Below are 18,116 nucleotides of genomic sequence, written 5' to 3'. Positions count from 1 at the left end.
GTCCGGACTGGAAGGGGGGGGGGGGAGCGTCCGGACTGGAAGGGGGGGGGGGGGGGGGAAGCGTCCGGACTGGAAGGGGGGGGGGGGGAAGCGTCCGGACTGGAAGGGGGGGGGGGGGGAGCGTCCGGACTGGAAGGGGGGGGGGGAAGCGTCCGGACTGGAAGGGGGGGGGGGGAAGCGTCCGGACTGGAAGTGGTTACAGACTATCGGAGCGCACAGGGGGGGTGTTGGAGACACGTCTGTACATGTGAGTTGCCCCTGTTGTCTACTATACATGACTTTCCTGCAGATCATCAAAGAAGACCTCTGGCCAAACCCTTTGCAATACTACCTGATGGGGGAAGGAGAAAGCGATGACCACGCGGCTGAGGACAGGTCAGTGAGTTGATCCCGTTGTCATTTTTTCCGCCTTCGTGGGTTTTTTTTTTTTTCATTTTTTTCCCCCGGAGGTGACGGCTTTTTGTGTTCTAACAGCGACCCGGACAACACCGACGACTGTGTGGTCATAGTGGACGACGATGACGACGACGAAGAGGAGGAAGAAGGGGAGGAAGATGAAGGAGATGACGAAGATGAAAACGAAGTACATGAAATCTCCGACAATGCCGACAAACAAGCAGAAGGTAAATTGGACGAACGTTTTGTTTAGAGCCCAACCTGCTGCACCGCCTTTTGACGTGCGGCCCTCGGGCCTCAGCGGTCTGTAGTGGGAGCATCTCTACCAGCCTCATGTAACACACGTGTAGCCTCCCCCACGTGTACATAAATGACGAGGAATACGTCTCATTCCCCCACACGTGTACATAAATGACGAGGAATACGTCTCATTCCCCCACACGTGTACATAAATGACGAGGAATACGTCTCATTCCCCCACACGTGTACATAAATGACGAGGAATACGTCTCATTCCCCCACACGTGTACATAAATGACGAGGAATACGTCTCATTCCCCCACACGTGTACATAAATGACGAGGAATACGTCTCATTCCCCCACACGTGTACATAAATGACGAGGAATACGTCTCATTCCCCCACATGTGTACATAAATGATGAGGAACACGTCTCATTCCCCCACACGTGTACATAAATGATGAGGAACACGTCTCATTCCCCCACACGTGTACATAAATGATGAGGAATACGTCTCATTCCCCCACACGTGTACATAAATGATGAGGAACACGTCTCATTCCCCCACACGTGTACATAAATGATGAGGAATACGTCTCATTCCCCCACACGTGTACATAAATGATGAGGAATACGTCTCATTCCCCCCACACGTACATAAATGACGAGGAATACGTCTCATTCCCCCACACGTGTACATAAATGACGAGGAATACGTCTCATTCCCCCCACACGTACATAAATGATGAGGTACACGTCTCATCCCCCCACATGTGTACATAAATGATGAGGAACACGTCTCATCCCCCGACACGTGTACATAAATGATGAGGAATACGTCTCATCCCCCACACGTGTACATAAATGATGAGGAACACGTCTCATTCCCCCACACGTGTACATAAATGATGAGGAACACGTCTCATTCCCCCACACGTGTACATAAATGATGAGGAATACGTCTCATTCCCCCACGTGTACATAAATGATGAGGAACACGTCTCATTCCCCCCACACGTGTACATAAATGATGAGGAATACGTCTCATTCCCCCACACGTGTACATAAATGATGAGGAACACGTCTCATTCCCCCACACGTGTACATAAATGATGAGGAATACGTCTCATTCCCCCACGTGTACATAAATGATGAGGAACACGTCTCATTCCCCCCACACGTGTACATAAATGATGAGGAATACGTCTCATTCCCCCCACATGTGTACATAAATGACGAGGAATACGTCTCATTCCTCCATGTGTACATAAATGATGAGGAACACGTCTCATTCCCCCACACGTGTACATAAATGATGAGGAACACGTCTCATTCCCCCACACGTGTACATAAATGATGAGGAACACGTCTCATTCCCCCACACGTGTACATAAATGATGAGGAACACGTCTCATTCCCCCACACGTGTACATAAATGATGAGGAACACGTCTCATTCCCCCACGTGTACATAAATGATGAGGAACACGTCTCATTCCCCCCACACGTGTACATAAATGATGAGGAATACGTCTCATTCCCCACACGTGTACATAAATGATGAGGAACACGTCTCATTCCCCCACACGTGTACATAAATGATGAGGAACACGTCTCATTCCCCCACACGTGTACATAAATGATGAGGAACACGTCTCATTCCCCCACACGTGTACATAAATGATGAGGAATACGTCTCATTCCCCCACACGTGTACATAAATGATGAGAAACACGTCTCATTCCCCCACACGTGTACATAAATGATGAGGAACACGTCTCATTCCCCGACACGTGTACATAAATGATGAGGAATACGTCTCATTCCCCCACGTGTACATAAATGACGAGAAATACGTCTCATTCCCCCACATGTGTACATAAATGACGAGGAACACGTCTCATCCCCCCACACGTGTACATAAATGATGAGGAATACGTCTCATTCCCCCCACACGTGTACATAAATGATGAGGAATACGTCTCATTCCCCCACACGTGTACATAAATGATGAGGAATACGTCTCCTTCCCCCACACGTGTACATAAATGATGAGGAATACGTCTCCTTCCCCCACACGTGTACATAAATGATGAGGAATACGTCTCCTTCCCCCACACGTGTACATAAATGATGAGGAACACGTCTCATTCCCCCACACGTGTACATAAATGATGAGGAATACGTCTCATTCCCCCACACGTGTACATAAATGATGAATACGTCTCATTCCCCCACGTGTACATAAATGATGAGGAACACGTCTCATTCCCCCACGTGTACATAAATGATGAGGAATACGTCTCATTCCCCGACACGTGTACATAAATGATGAGGAATACGTCTCATTCCCCCACACGTGTACATAAATGATGAGGAACACGTCTCATCCCCCCACACGTGTACATAAATGATGAGGAACACGTCTCATTCCCCCCACACGTGTACATAAATGATGAGGAATACGTCTCCTTCCCCCACACGTGTACATAAATGATGAGAAATACGTCTCCTTCCCCCACACGTGTACATAAATGATGAGGAACACGTCTCATTCCCCCACAAGTGTGCATAAATGATGAGGAATACGTCCCATCCCCCCACACGTGTGCATAAATGATGAGGAATACGTCTCATTCCCCCACACGTGTACATAAATGATGAGGAACACGTCTCATTCCCCCACATGTACATAAATGATGAGGAATACGTCCCATCCCCCCACACGTGTACATAAATGAGGAATACGTCTCATTCCCCCACACGTGTACATAAATGATGAGGAATACGTCTTATTCCCCCACACGTGTACATAAATGATGAGGAATACGTCTTATTCCCCCACACGTGTACATAAATGATGAGGAATACGTCTCATTCCCCCACACGTGTACATAAATGATGAGGAATACGTCTCATTCCTCCACACGTGTACATAAATGATGAGGAACACGTCTCATTCCCCCACACGTGTACATAAATGAGGAATACGTCTCATTCCCCCCACACGTGTACATAAATGATGAGGAATACGTCCCATCCCCCCACACGTGTACATAAATGATGAGGAATACGTCCCATCCCCCCACACGTGTACATAAATGAGGAATACGTCTCATTCCCCCACGTGTACATAAATGATGAGGAATACGTCTCATTCCCCCACGTATGTACATAAATGACGAGGAACACGTCTCATCCCCCCACACGTGTACATAAATGATGAGGAACACGTCTCATCCCCCCACATGTGTACATAAATGATGAGGAACACGTCTCATTCCCCCACACGTGTACATAAATGATGAGGAATACGTCCCATCCCCCCACACGTGTACATAAATGATGAGGAATACGTCTCATTCCCCCCACACGTGTACATACATGATGAGGAATACGTCTCATTCCCCACACGTGTACATAAATGATGAGGAACACGTCTCATTCCCCCCACACGTGTACATAAATGATGAGGAATACGTCTCATTCCCCCACATGTACATAAATGATGAGGAATACGTCTCATTCCCCCACACGTGTACATAAATGATGAGGAACACGTCTCATTCCCCCACACGTGTACATAAATGATGAGGAACACGTCTCATTCCCCCACACGTGTACATAAATGATGAGGAACACGTCTCATTCCCCCACACGTGTACATAAATGATGAGGAACACGTCTCATTCCCCCACACGTGTACATAAATGATGAGGAACACGTCTCATTCCCCCACACGTGTACATAAATGATGAGGAATACGTCTCATTCCCCCACACGTGTACATAAATGATGAGGAATACGTCTCATTCCCCCACACGTGTACATAAATGATGAGGAACACGTCTCATTCCCCCACACGTGTACATAAATGATGAGGAACACGTCTCATTCCCCCACACGTGTACATAAATGATGAGGAACACGTCTCATTCCCCCACACGTGTACATAAATGATGAGGAACACGTCTCATTCCCCCACACGTGTACATAAATGATGAGGAACACGTCTCATTCCCCCACACGTGTACATAAATGATGAGGAACACGTCTCATTCCCCCACACGTGTACATAAATGATGAGGAACACGTCTCATTCCCCCACACGTGTACATAAATGATGAGGAACACGTCTCATTTCCCCACACGTGTACATAAATGATGAGGAATACGTCTCATCCCCCCACACGTGTACATAAATGATGAGGAATACGTCTCATCCCCCCACACGTGTACATAAATGATGAGGAATACGTCTCATTCCCCCACACGTGTACATAAATGATGAGGAATACGTCTCCTTCCCCCACACGTGTACATAAATGATGAGGAATACGTCTCCTTCCCCCACACGTGTACATAAATGATGAGGAATACGTCTCATTCCCCCACACGTGTACATAAATGATGAGGAACACGTCTCATCCCCCACACGTGTACATAAATGATGAGGAATACGTCTCCTTCCCCCACACGTGTACATAAATGATGAGGAATACGTCTCCTTCCCCCACACGTGTACATAAATGATGAGGAACACGTCTCATTCCCCCCACACGTACATAAATGATGAGGAATACGTCTCATTCCCCCACACGTGTACATAAATGATGAGGAATACGTCTCCTTCCCCCACACGTGTACATAAATGATGAGGAATACGTCTCCTTCCCCCACACGTGTACATAAATGATGAGGAATACGTCTCATTCCCCCACACGTGTACATAAATGATGAGGAACACGTCTCATCCCCCCACACGTGTACATAAATGATGAGGAATACGTCTCCTTCCCCCACACGTGTACATAAATGATGAGGAATACGTCTCCTTCCCCCACACGTGTACATAAATGATGAGGAACACGTCTCATCCCCCCACACGTGTACATAAATGATGAGGAACACGTCTCATTCCCCCCACACGTGTACATAAATGATGAGGAATACGTCTCCTTCCCCCACACGTGTACATAAATGATGAGAAATACGTCTCCTTCCCCCACACGTGTACATAAATGATGAGGAACACGTCTCATTCCCCCACAAGTGTGCATAAATGATGAGGAATACGTCTCATTCCCCCACATGTACATAAATGATGAGGAATACGTCCCATCCCCCCACACGTGTACATAAATGATGAGGAATACGTCTTATTCCCCCACACGTGTACATAAATGATGAGGAATACGTCTTATTCCCCCACACGTGTACATAAATGATGAGGAATACGTCTCATTCCCCCACACGTGTACATAAATGATGAGGAATACGTCTCATTCCTCCACACGTGTACATAAATGATGAGGAATACGTCTTATTCCCCACACGTGTACATAAATGAGGAATACGTCTCATTCCCCCACACGTGTACATAAATGATGAGGAATACGTCTCATTCCTCCACACGTGTACATAAATGATGAGGAATACGTCTCCTTCCCCCACACGTGTACATAAATGATGAGGAATACGTCCCATCCCCCCACACGTGTACATAAATGATGAGGAATACGTCTCATTCCTCCACACGTGTACATAAATGATGAGGAATACGTCTTATTCCCCCACACGTGTACATAAATGAGGAATACGTCTCATTCCCCCCACACGTGTACATAAATGATGAGGAATACGTCCCATCCCCCCACACGTGTACATAAATGATGAGGAATACGTCCCATCCCCCCACACGTGTACATAAATGAGGAATACGTCTCATTCCCCCACGTGTACATAAATGATGAGGAATACGTCTCATTCCCCCACGTATGTACATAAATGACGAGGAACACGTCTCATCCCCCACACGTGTACATAAATGATGAGGAACACGTCTCATCCCCCCACATGTGTACATAAATGATGAGGAACACGTCTCATTCCCCCACACGTGTACATAAATGATGAGGAATACGTCCCATCCCCCCACACGTGTACATAAATGATGAGGAATACGTCTCATTCCCCCCACACGTGTACATAAATGATGAGGAATACGTCTCATTCCCCCACACGTGTACATAAATGATGAGGAACACGTCTCATTCCCCCCACACGTGTACATAAATGATGAGGAATACGTCTCATTCCCCCACATGTACATAAATGATGAGGAATACGTCTCATTCCCCCACACGTGTACATAAATGATGAGGAACACGTCTCATTCCCCCACACGTGTACATAAATGATGAGGAACACGTCTCATTCCCCCACACGTGTACATAAATGATGAGGAACACGTCTCATTCCCCCACACGTGTACATAAATGATGAGGAACACGTCTCATTCCCCCACACGTGTACATAAATGATGAGGAACACGTCTCATTCCCCCACACGTGTACATAAATGATGAGGAATACGTCTCATTCCTCCATGTGTACATAAATGATGAGGAATACGTCTCATTCCCCCACACGTGTACATAAATGATGAGGAACACGTCTCATTCCCCCACACGTGTACATAAATGATGAGGAACACGTCTCATTCCCCCACACGTGTACATAAATGATGAGGAACACGTCTCATTCCCCCACACGTGTACATAAATGATGAGGAACACGTCTCATTCCCCCACACGTGTACATAAATGATGAGGAACACGTCTCATTCCCCCACACGTGTACATAAATGATGAGGAACACGTCTCATTCCCCCACACGTGTACATAAATGATGAGGAACACGTCTCATTCCCCCACACGTGTACATAAATGATGAGGAACACGTCTCATTTCCCCACACGTGTACATAAATGATGAGGAATACGTCTCATCCCCCCACACGTGTACATAAATGATGAGGAATACGTCTCATTCCCCCCACACGTGTACATAAATGATGAGGAATACGTCTCATTCCCCCACACGTGTACATAAATGATGAGGAATACGTCTCCTTCCCCCACACGTGTACATAAATGATGAGGAATACGTCTCATTCCCCCACACGTGTACATAAATGATGAGGAATACGTCTCCTTCCCCCACACGTGTACATAAATGATGAGGAATACGTCTCCTTCCCCCACACGTGTACATAAATGATGAGGAATACGTCTCATTCCCCCACACGTGTACATAAATGATGAGGAACACGTCTCATCCCCCCACACGTGTACATAAATGATGAGGAATACGTCTCCTTCCCCCACACGTGTACATAAATGATGAGGAATACGTCTCCTTCCCCCACACGTGTACATAAATGATGAGGAACACGTCTCATTCCCCCCACACGTACATAAATGATGAGGAATACGTCTCATTCCCCCAGACGTGTACATAAATGATGAGGAATACGTCTCATTCCCCCACACGTGTACATAAATGATGAGGAATACGTCTCATTTCCCCACACGTGTACATAAATGATGAGGAATACGTCTCATTCCCCGACACGTGTACATAAATGATGAGGAATACGTCTCATTCCCCCACGTGTACATAAATGATGAGGAATACGTCTCATTCCCCCACACGTGTACATAAATGATGAGGAACACGTCTCATCCCCCCACACGTGTACATAAATGATGAGGAATACGTCTCATTCCCCCACACGTGTACATAAATGATGAGGAATACGTCTCCTTCCCCCACACGTGTACATAAATGATGAGGAACACGTCTCATTCCCCCACACGTGTGCATAAATGATGAGGAATACGTCCCATCCCCCCACACGTGTGCATAAATGATGAGGAACACGTCTCATTCCCCCACACGTGTACATAAATGATGAGGAACACGTCTCATTCCCCCACATGTACATAAATGATGAGGAATACGTCCCATCCCCCCACACGTGTACATAAATGAGGAATACGTCTCATTCCCCCACACGTGTACATAAATGATGAGGAATACGTCTCATTCCCCCACACGTGTACATAAATGATGAGGAATACGTCTCATTCCTCCACACGTGTACATAAATGATGAGGAACACGTCTCATTCCCCCACACGTGTACATAAATGAGGAATACGTCTCATTCCCCCCACACGTGTACATAAATGATGAGGAATACGTCCCATCCCCCCACACGTGTACATAAATGATGAGGAATACGTCCCATCCCCCCACACGTGTACATAAATGAGGAATACGTCTCATTCCCCCACGTGTACATAAATGATGAGGAATACGTCTCATTCCCCCACGTATGTACATAAATGACGAGGAATACGTCTCATCCCCCCACACGTGTACATAAATGATGAGGAACACGTCTCATCCCCCCACATGTGTACATAAATGATGAGGAACACGTCTCATTCCCCCACACGTGTACATAAATGATGAGGAATACGTCCCATCCCCCCACACGTGTACATAAATGATGAGGAATACGTCTCATTCCCCCCACACGTGTACATAAATGATGAGGAATACGTCTCATTCCCCCACACGTGTACATAAATGATGAGGAACACGTCTCATTCCCCCCACACGTGTACATAAATGATGAGGAATACGTCTCATTCCCCCACACGTGTACATAAATGATGAACACGTCTCATTCCCCCACACGTGTACATAAATGATGAGGAACACGTCTCATTCCCCCACACGTGTACATAAATGATGAGGAACACGTCTCATTCCCCCACACGTGTACATAAATGATGAGGAACACGTCTCATTCCCCCACACGTGTACATAAATGATGAGGAACACGTCTCATTCCCCCACACGTGTACATAAATGATGAGGAACACGTCTCATTCCCCCACACGTGTACATAAATGATGAGGAACACGTCTCATTCCCCCACACGTGTACATAAATGATGAGGAACACGTCTCATTTCCCCACACGTGTACATAAATGATGAGGAATACGTCTCATCCCCCCACACGTGTACATAAATGATGAGGAATACGTCTCATTCCCCCCACACGTGTACATAAATGATGAGGAATACGTCTCATTCCCCCACACGTGTACATAAATGATGAGGAATACGTCTCCTTCCCCCACACGTGTACATAAATGATGAGGAATACGTCTCCTTCCCCCACACGTGTACATAAATGATGAGGAATACGTCTCCTTCCCCCACACGTGTACATAAATGATGAGGAACACGTCTCATTCCCCCACACGTGTACATAAATGATGAGGAACACGTCTCATTCCCCCACACGTGTACATAAATGATGAGGAACACGTCTCATTCCCCCACACGTGTACATAAATGATGAGGAACACGTCTCATTCCCCCACACGTGTACATAAATGATGAGGAACACGTCTCATTCCCCCACACGTGTACATAAATGACGAGGAATACGTCTCATTCCCCCACACGTGTACATAAATGATGAGGAATACGTCTCATCCCCCCACACGTGTACATAAATGATGAGGAATACGTCTCATTCCTCCACATGTGTACATAAATGATGAGGAATACGTCTCATCCCCCCACACGTGTACATAAATGATGAGGAACACGTCTCATTCCCCCACACGTGTACATAAATGATGAGGAATACGTCCCATCCCCCCACACGTGTACATAAATGATGAGGAATACGTCTCATTTCCCCACATGTACATAAATGATGAGGAATACGTCTCATTTCCCCACATGTACATAAATGATGAGGAATACGTCTCATCCCCCCACACGTGTACATAAATGATGAGGAATACGTCTCATTCCCCCACATGTACATAAATGATGAGGAATACGTCTCATTCCTCCACATGTGTACATAAATGACGAGGAATACGTCTCATTCCCCCACGTGTACATAAATGATGAGGAACACGTCTCATCCCCCCACACGTGTACATAAATGATGAGGAATACGTCTCATTCCCCCACACGTGTACATAAATGATGAGGAATACGTCTCATTCCCCCACACGTGTACATAAATGATGAGGAATACGTCTCATTTCCCCACACGTGTACATAAATGATGAGGAATACGTCTCATTCCCCGACACGTGTACATAAATGATGAGGAATACGTCTCATTCCCCCACACGTGTACATAAATGATGAGGAATACGTCTCATTCCCCGACACGTGTACATAAATGATGAGGAATACGTCTCATTCCCCCACGTGTACATAAATGATGAGGAATACGTCTCATTCCCCCACACGTGTACATAAATGATGAGGAACACGTCTCATCCCCCCACACGTGTACATAAATGATGAGGAATACGTCTCATTCCCCCACACGTGTACATAAATGATGAGGAATACGTCTCCTTCCCCCACACGTGTACATAAATGATGAGGAACACGTCTCATTCCCCCACACGTGTGCATAAATGATGAGGAATACGTCCCATCCCCCCACACGTGTGCATAAATGATGAGGAACACGTCTCATTCCCCCACACGTGTACATAAATGATGAGGAACACGTCTCATTCCCCCACATGTACATAAATGATGAGGAATACGTCCCATCCCCCCACACGTGTACATAAATGAGGAATACGTCTCATTCCCCCACACGTGTACATAAATGATGAGGAATACGTCTCATTCCCCCACACGTGTACATAAATGATGAGGAACACGTCTCATTCCCCCACACGTGTACATAAATGATGAGGAATACGTCTCATTCCTCCACACGTGTACATAAATGATGAGGAACACGTCTCATTCCCCCACACGTGTACATAAATGATGAGGAATACGTCTCATTCCTCCACACGTGTACATAAATGATGAGGAACACGTCTCATTCCCCCACACGTGTACATAAATGAGGAATACGTCTCATTCCCCCCACACGTGTACATAAATGATGAGGAACACGTCTCATTCCCCCACACGTGTACATAAATGATGAGGAATACGTCCCATCCCCCCACACGTGTACATAAATGATGAGGAATACGTCTCATTCCCCCCACACGTGTACATAAATGATGAGGAATACGTCTCATTCCCCCACACGTGTACATAAATGATGAGGAACACGTCTCATTCCCCCCACACGTGTACATAAATGATGAGGAATACGTCTCATTCCCCCACATGTACATAAATGATGAGGAATACGTCTCATTCCCCCACACGTGTACATAAATGATGAACACGTCTCATTCCCCCACACGTGTACATAAATGATGAGGAACACGTCTCATTCCCCCACACGTGTACATAAATGATGAGGAACACGTCTCATTCCCCCACACGTGTACATAAATGATGAGGAACACGTCTCATTCCCCCACACGTGTACATAAATGATGAGGAACACGTCTCATTCCCCCACACGTGTACATAAATGATGAGGAACACGTCTCATTCCCCCACACGTGTACATAAATGATGAGGAACACGTCTCATTCCCCCACACGTGTACATAAATGATGAGGAACACGTCTCATTTCCCCACACGTGTACATAAATGATGAGGAATACGTCTCATCCCCCCACACGTGTACATAAATGATGAGGAATACGTCTCATTCCCCCCACACGTGTACATAAATGATGAGGAATACGTCTCATTCCCCCACACGTGTACATAAATGATGAGGAATACGTCTCCTTCCCCCACACGTGTACATAAATGATGAGGAATACGTCTCCTTCCCCCACACGTGTACATAAATGATGAGGAATACGTCTCCTTCCCCCACACGTGTACATAAATGATGAGGAACACGTCTCATTCCCCCACACGTGTACATAAATGATGAGGAACACGTCTCATTCCCCCACACGTGTACATAAATGATGAGGAACACGTCTCATTCCCCCACACGTGTACATAAATGATGAGGAACACGTCTCATTCCCCCACACGTGTACATAAATGATGAGGAACACGTCTCATTCCCCCACACGTGTACATAAATGATGAGGAACACGTCTCATTCCCCCACACGTGTACATAAATGACGAGGAATACGTCTCATTCCCCCACACGTGTACATAAATGATGAGGAATACGTCTCATCCCCCCACACGTGTACATAAATGATGAGGAATACGTCTCATTCCTCCACATGTGTACATAAATGATGAGGAATACGTCTCATCCCCCCACACGTGTACATAAATGATGAGGAACACGTCTCATTCCCCCACACGTGTACATAAATGATGAGGAATACGTCCCATCCCCCCACACGTGTACATAAATGATGAGGAATACGTCTCATTTCCCCACATGTACATAAATGATGAGGAATACGTCTCATCCCCCCACACGTGTACATAAATGATGAGGAATACGTCTCATTCCCCCACATGTACATAAATGATGAGGAATACGTCTCATTCCTCCACATGTGTACATAAATGACGAGGAATACGTCTCATTCCCCCACGTGTACATAAATGATGAGGAACACGTCTCATCCCCCCACACGTGTACATAAATGATGAGGAATACGTCTCATTCCCCCACACGTGTACATAAATGATGAGGAACACGTCTCATTCCCCCACACGTGTACATAAATGATGAGGAATACGTCTCATCCCCCCACACGTGTACATAAATGATGAGGAATACGTCTCATCCCCCCACACGTGTACATAAATGATGAGGAACACGTCTCATTCCCCCACATGTACATAAATGATGAGGAATACGTCCCATCCCCCCACACGTGTACATAAATGAGGAATACGTCTCATTCCCCCACACGTGTACATAAATGATGAGGAATACGTCTCATTCCCCCACACGTGTACATAAATGATGAGGAATACGTCTCATTCCCCCACACGTGTACATAAATGATGAGGAATACGTCTCATTCCTCCACACGTGTACATAAATGATGAGGAACACGTCTCATTCCCCCACACGTGTACATAAATGAGGAATACGTCTCATTCCCCCCACACGTGTACATAAATGATGAGGAATACGTCCCATCCCCCCACACGTGTACATAAATGATGAGGAATACGTCCCATCCCCCCACACGTGTACATAAATGAGGAATACGTCTCATCCCCCCACACGTGTACATAAATGATGAGGAATACGTCTCATTCCCCCACGTATGTACATAAATGACGAGGAATACGTCTCATCCCCCCACACGTGTACATAAATGATGAGGAACACGTCTCATCCCCCCACATGTGTACATAAATGATGAGGAACACGTCTCATTCCCCCACACGTGTACATAAATGATGAGGAATACGTCCCATCCCCCCACACGTGTACATAAATGATGAGGAATACGTCTCATTCCCCCCACACGTGTACATAAATGATGAGGAATACGTCTCATTCCCCCACACGTGTACATAAATGATGAGGAACACGTCTCATTCCCCCCACACGTGTACATAAATGATGAGGAATACGTCTCATTCCCCCACATGTACATAAATGATGAGGAATACGTCTCATTCCCCCACACGTGTACATAAATGATGAACACGTCTCATTCCCCCACACGTGTACATAAATGATGAGGAACACGTCTCATTCCCCCACACGTGTACATAAATGATGAGGAACACGTCTCATTCCCCCACACGTGTACATAAATGATGAGGAACACGTCTCATTCCCCCACACGTGTACATAAATGATGAGGAATACGTCTCATCCCCCCACACGTGTACATAAATGATGAGGAATACGTCTCATTCCCCCACACGTGTACATAAATGACGAGGAATACGTCTCATCCCCCCACACGTGTACATAAATGATGAGGAATACGTCTCATTCCCCACACGTGTACATAAATGATGAGGAATACGTCTCATTCCCCCACACGTGTACATAAATGATGAGGAATACGTCTCATTCCCCCACATGTGTACATAAATGATGAATACGTCTCATCCCCCACACGTGTACATAAATGATGAGGAACACGTCTCATTCCCCCACATGTACATAAATGATGAGGAATACGTTTCATCCCCCCACACGTGTACATAAATGATGAGGAATACGTCTCATTCCCCCCACACGTGTACATAAATGATGAGGAATACGTCTCATCCCCCCACACGTGTACATAAATGATGAGGAATACGTCTCATCCCCCCACACGTGTACATAAATGATGAGGAATACGTCTCATCCCCCCACATGTGTACATAATGATCAGGAATACGTCTCATTCCCCCACACGTGTACATAAATGATGAGGAATACGTCTCATTCCCCCACACGTGTACATAAATGATGAGGAACACGTCTCATCCCCCCACATGTGTACATAAATGATGAGGAATACGTCTCATCCCCCCACATGTGTACATAAATGATGAGGAATACGTCTCATCCCCCCACACGTGTACATAAATGATGAGGAATACGTCTCATTCCCCCACATGTGTACATAAATGATGAATACGTCTCATTCCCCCACACGTGTACATAAATGATGAGGAATACGTCTCATTCCCCCACACGTGTACATAAATGATGAGGAATACGTCTCATTCCCCCACACGTGTACATAAATGATGAGGAATACGTCTCATCCCCCCACATGTGTACATAAATGATGAATACGTCTCATTCCCCCACACGTGTACATAAATGATGAGGAACACGTCTCATTCCCCCACGTGTGTACATAAATGATGAGGAATACGTCCCGTTTTGCAGAGAGCAGCCCTGATCCTCCCCTTCTGGGGTCCCCCCACTGTTGTTCTCGGCTCCTCCTCTCTTCCAAGTGCCCCAGAAGGAAGCCGCTTGCTATGGGGGCACTCATGCAACCTTGATCCTGAGCTGGGCTGCGTGCATTTATTGACACACACAGCGCAGCTTGGCACTGCCCCCGACACCCCTCCCCTTCACTACAAGATTTGATTGTCAGAAGAAGCCAATGGCTGCTGCCTTCATGTCCAGTGAGAAGAAGGGCACAAGCTTGGATGGGGGTTGGGCTCGGGTAAGTATTTAGGGGGTGGCTCGGGGTGGGGGGGGGAGGGTTGACCTTGGAAGCTTTGTTTTTATTAATGCAGAAAATGCGTTCAGGTAAAACACCCTTAAAGTGGTCATTAACCCTTCCGTATACCCAGTGCAGTGCCTGGCTGAAACCAATCCTCCTGTGTAAGTTGTACCTGTTTATCTGCAGTCTTCTCTTCATCAGTTCAAAGTGTACATTTTATAAAGCTTGTCTGAGAGTTCAGAAAAAAAAGGGGGGGGGGGGCGGAAATACACACTGCAGAGCTCAGTGAGGAGAGCTGTGAGAGCCGATTGGAGGGAGGGGACACACCCACTCAACATAGCGGAGGCTTTCGATCTGCCGGAGGTCCCTTCTGTCATCGTTTTTCGATCTGCCGGAGGTCCCTTCCCCCGTCGTCGTTTTTCAATCTGCCGGAGGTCCCTTCCCCCGTCGTCGTTTTTCGATCTGCCGGAGGTCCCTTCCCCCGTCGTCGTTTTTCGATCTGCCGGAGGTCCCTTCCCCCGTCGTCGTTTTTCGATCTGCCGGAGGTCCCTTCCCCCGTCGTCGTTTTTCGATCTGCCGGAGGTCCCTTCCCCCGTCGTCGGTTTTCGATCTGCCGGAGGTCCCTTCCCCCGTCGTCGGTTTTCGATCTGCCGGAGGTCCCTTCCCCCGTCGTCGGTTTTCGATCTGCCGGAGGTCCCTTCCCCCGTCGTCGGTTTTCGATCTGCCGGAGGTCCCTTCCCCCGTCGTCGGTTTTCGATCTGCCGGAGGTCCCTTCCCCCGTCGTCGGTTTTCGATCTGCCGGAGGTCCCTTCCCCCGTCGTCGGTTTTCGATCTGCCGGAGGTCCCTTCCCCCGTCGTCGGTTTTCGATCTGCCGGAGGTCCCTTCCCCCGTCGTCGGTTTTCGATCTGCCGGAGGTCCCTTCCCCCGTCGTCGGTTTTCGATCTGCCGGAGGTCCCTTCCCCCGTCGTCGTTTTTTGATCTGCCGGAGGTCCCTTCCCCCGTCGTCGTTTTTCGATCTGCCGGAGGTCCCTTCCCCCGTCGTCGTTTTTCGATCTGCCGGAGGTCCCTTCCCCCGTCGTCGTTTTTCGATCTGCCGCAGGTCCCTTCCCCCGTCGTCGTTTTTCGATCTGCCGGAGGTCCCTTCCCCCGTCGTCTGTTTTCGATCTGCCGGAGGTCCCTTCCCCCGTCGTCGTTTTTCGATCTGCCGCAGGTCCCTTCCCCCGTCGTCGTTTTTCGATCTGCCGGAGGTCCCTTCCCCCGTCGTCTGTTTTCGATCTGCCGGAGGTCCCTTCCCCCGTCGTCGTCTTTCGATCTGCTGGAGGTCCCTTCCCCCGTCGTCGTCTTTCGATCTGCTGGAGGTCCCTTCCCCGTCACCATTTTTCTATTGGTGTCAGGAAAACTTGTCAGAAGTGACTCGCGCAGATAGGAATGAAGCAGTCGATAGAAGTGTGCTCTGGACTGAGACAAGCGCACACCATAGCGGGGATATGCTTTGTTCATATTTCACACCTGAGGTTTCCAACCGCTTTTAAGTGGATCTTCGTCCTCTTTTTAGGTACCGACAACGAGGAGGAAGAGGAGGATGAGGAAGTGGAGGAAGAGTCCGTCCCCGAAGACTTGGCGGAGTCCACCATGGAAGAAGAAAACATTGTGGTGGACGCAGACGATTCCGCAGAGTCGTCGTCATCGTCGTCCTCGTCCTCGTCATCAGAAGAAGGAGACTCTGAGTAGGAGGAAGATGACGGCATCTAGCGGATATTAGGAGGTGCAGCGAAAAGCCGCACCACCCCAACTAGAAGGCGAGTTGCACTGCAGGGAGAGCGAGCGAGCGAGGTGTTCTGGAGACGCAGCGAGTGCAACTGTCATAGGAATATAGAAAGGGGAGGGGCTTCCTTCGCCCAGCTCCACAGCACATCCAGTCAGGGTCAGCCCCATGTTCAAGCTTTTCTAGATCATAGAGCGGGAAGCGGGTCTACGAATCCTACCCGCCGCAGGCTTCCCCATAGCATTTGCACTGCAACGTAGGCCCACCGGAGCCAGACTTAAACAACTTTCAGTTTTTAATTAAAAAAATTTAGTTTTTTTTTTGTTTTTGTGTTTTTGTTTTTGTGTTTTTTTTTTTTTTTGTTTTTGTGTTTTTTTTTAATTCATGAAGAGATTTTTTTTTTTTTTTTTTTTGTTTTAGCTAGTTAAATACTTGCAGTTTTATAATTGAGGTGTTGGTGTTTTTATTACTTTTTGGTTTTTTTTGTAGTTGCAAGAGTGGTACCAAAACGTTGCTTGTGCCGCTTTGTGGGGGGAGGAAAAAAAAAATTAATTACGGAGTTTTTTTTTTTTTTATAACTAAATTGAGAAAAATGAATGAATACAGGGTTGGTGTTTTTAATCTTTTTTTTTTTATTTTTTTATTTTTTAATTTCCCCCCCCCCCCCCTCACAAGGACATCATAAAGCATTCCAGTTTGGCTTTAGCTTTCAAGTCTTTTTATTTCCTACAGCTGGCCGTACAAAGCCAATCTGTGTGGTTGTGACGCATCGCTGGCGATCATCGGGCTGTGCAGTGGACATGAAGCAACCAACGCAGAGCCTGGGGG

At 47.0% G+C, this 18,116-nt stretch overlaps 1 protein-coding gene across 1 annotated transcript; it reads left to right on the top strand.

The window, feature by feature from the left end:
- Window positions 1–251: 251 nt before the first annotated feature.
- LOC149432664 (uncharacterized) lies at window positions 252–17,606 on the top strand. Its single transcript, XM_089665077.1, has 3 exons — window positions 252–375; window positions 475–623; window positions 17,079–17,606. Exons 1-3 carry the CDS (start codon window positions 275–277, stop codon window positions 17,252–17,254), a joined length of 426 nt encoding a protein of 141 aa, XP_089521203.1. The 5' UTR covers window positions 252–274; the 3' UTR covers window positions 17,255–17,606.
- Window positions 17,607–18,116: the final 510 nt, after the last annotated feature.

This window comes from Staurois parvus, unplaced genomic scaffold (assembly GCF_062004578.1).
Source record: "Staurois parvus isolate SC_StPar_1 unplaced genomic scaffold, SC_StPar_1.0 ptg002116l, whole genome shotgun sequence".
Lineage (NCBI taxonomy): Eukaryota > Metazoa > Chordata > Amphibia > Anura > Ranidae > Staurois > Staurois parvus.
This window is presented reverse-complemented; position numbering and strand designations above follow the sequence as displayed.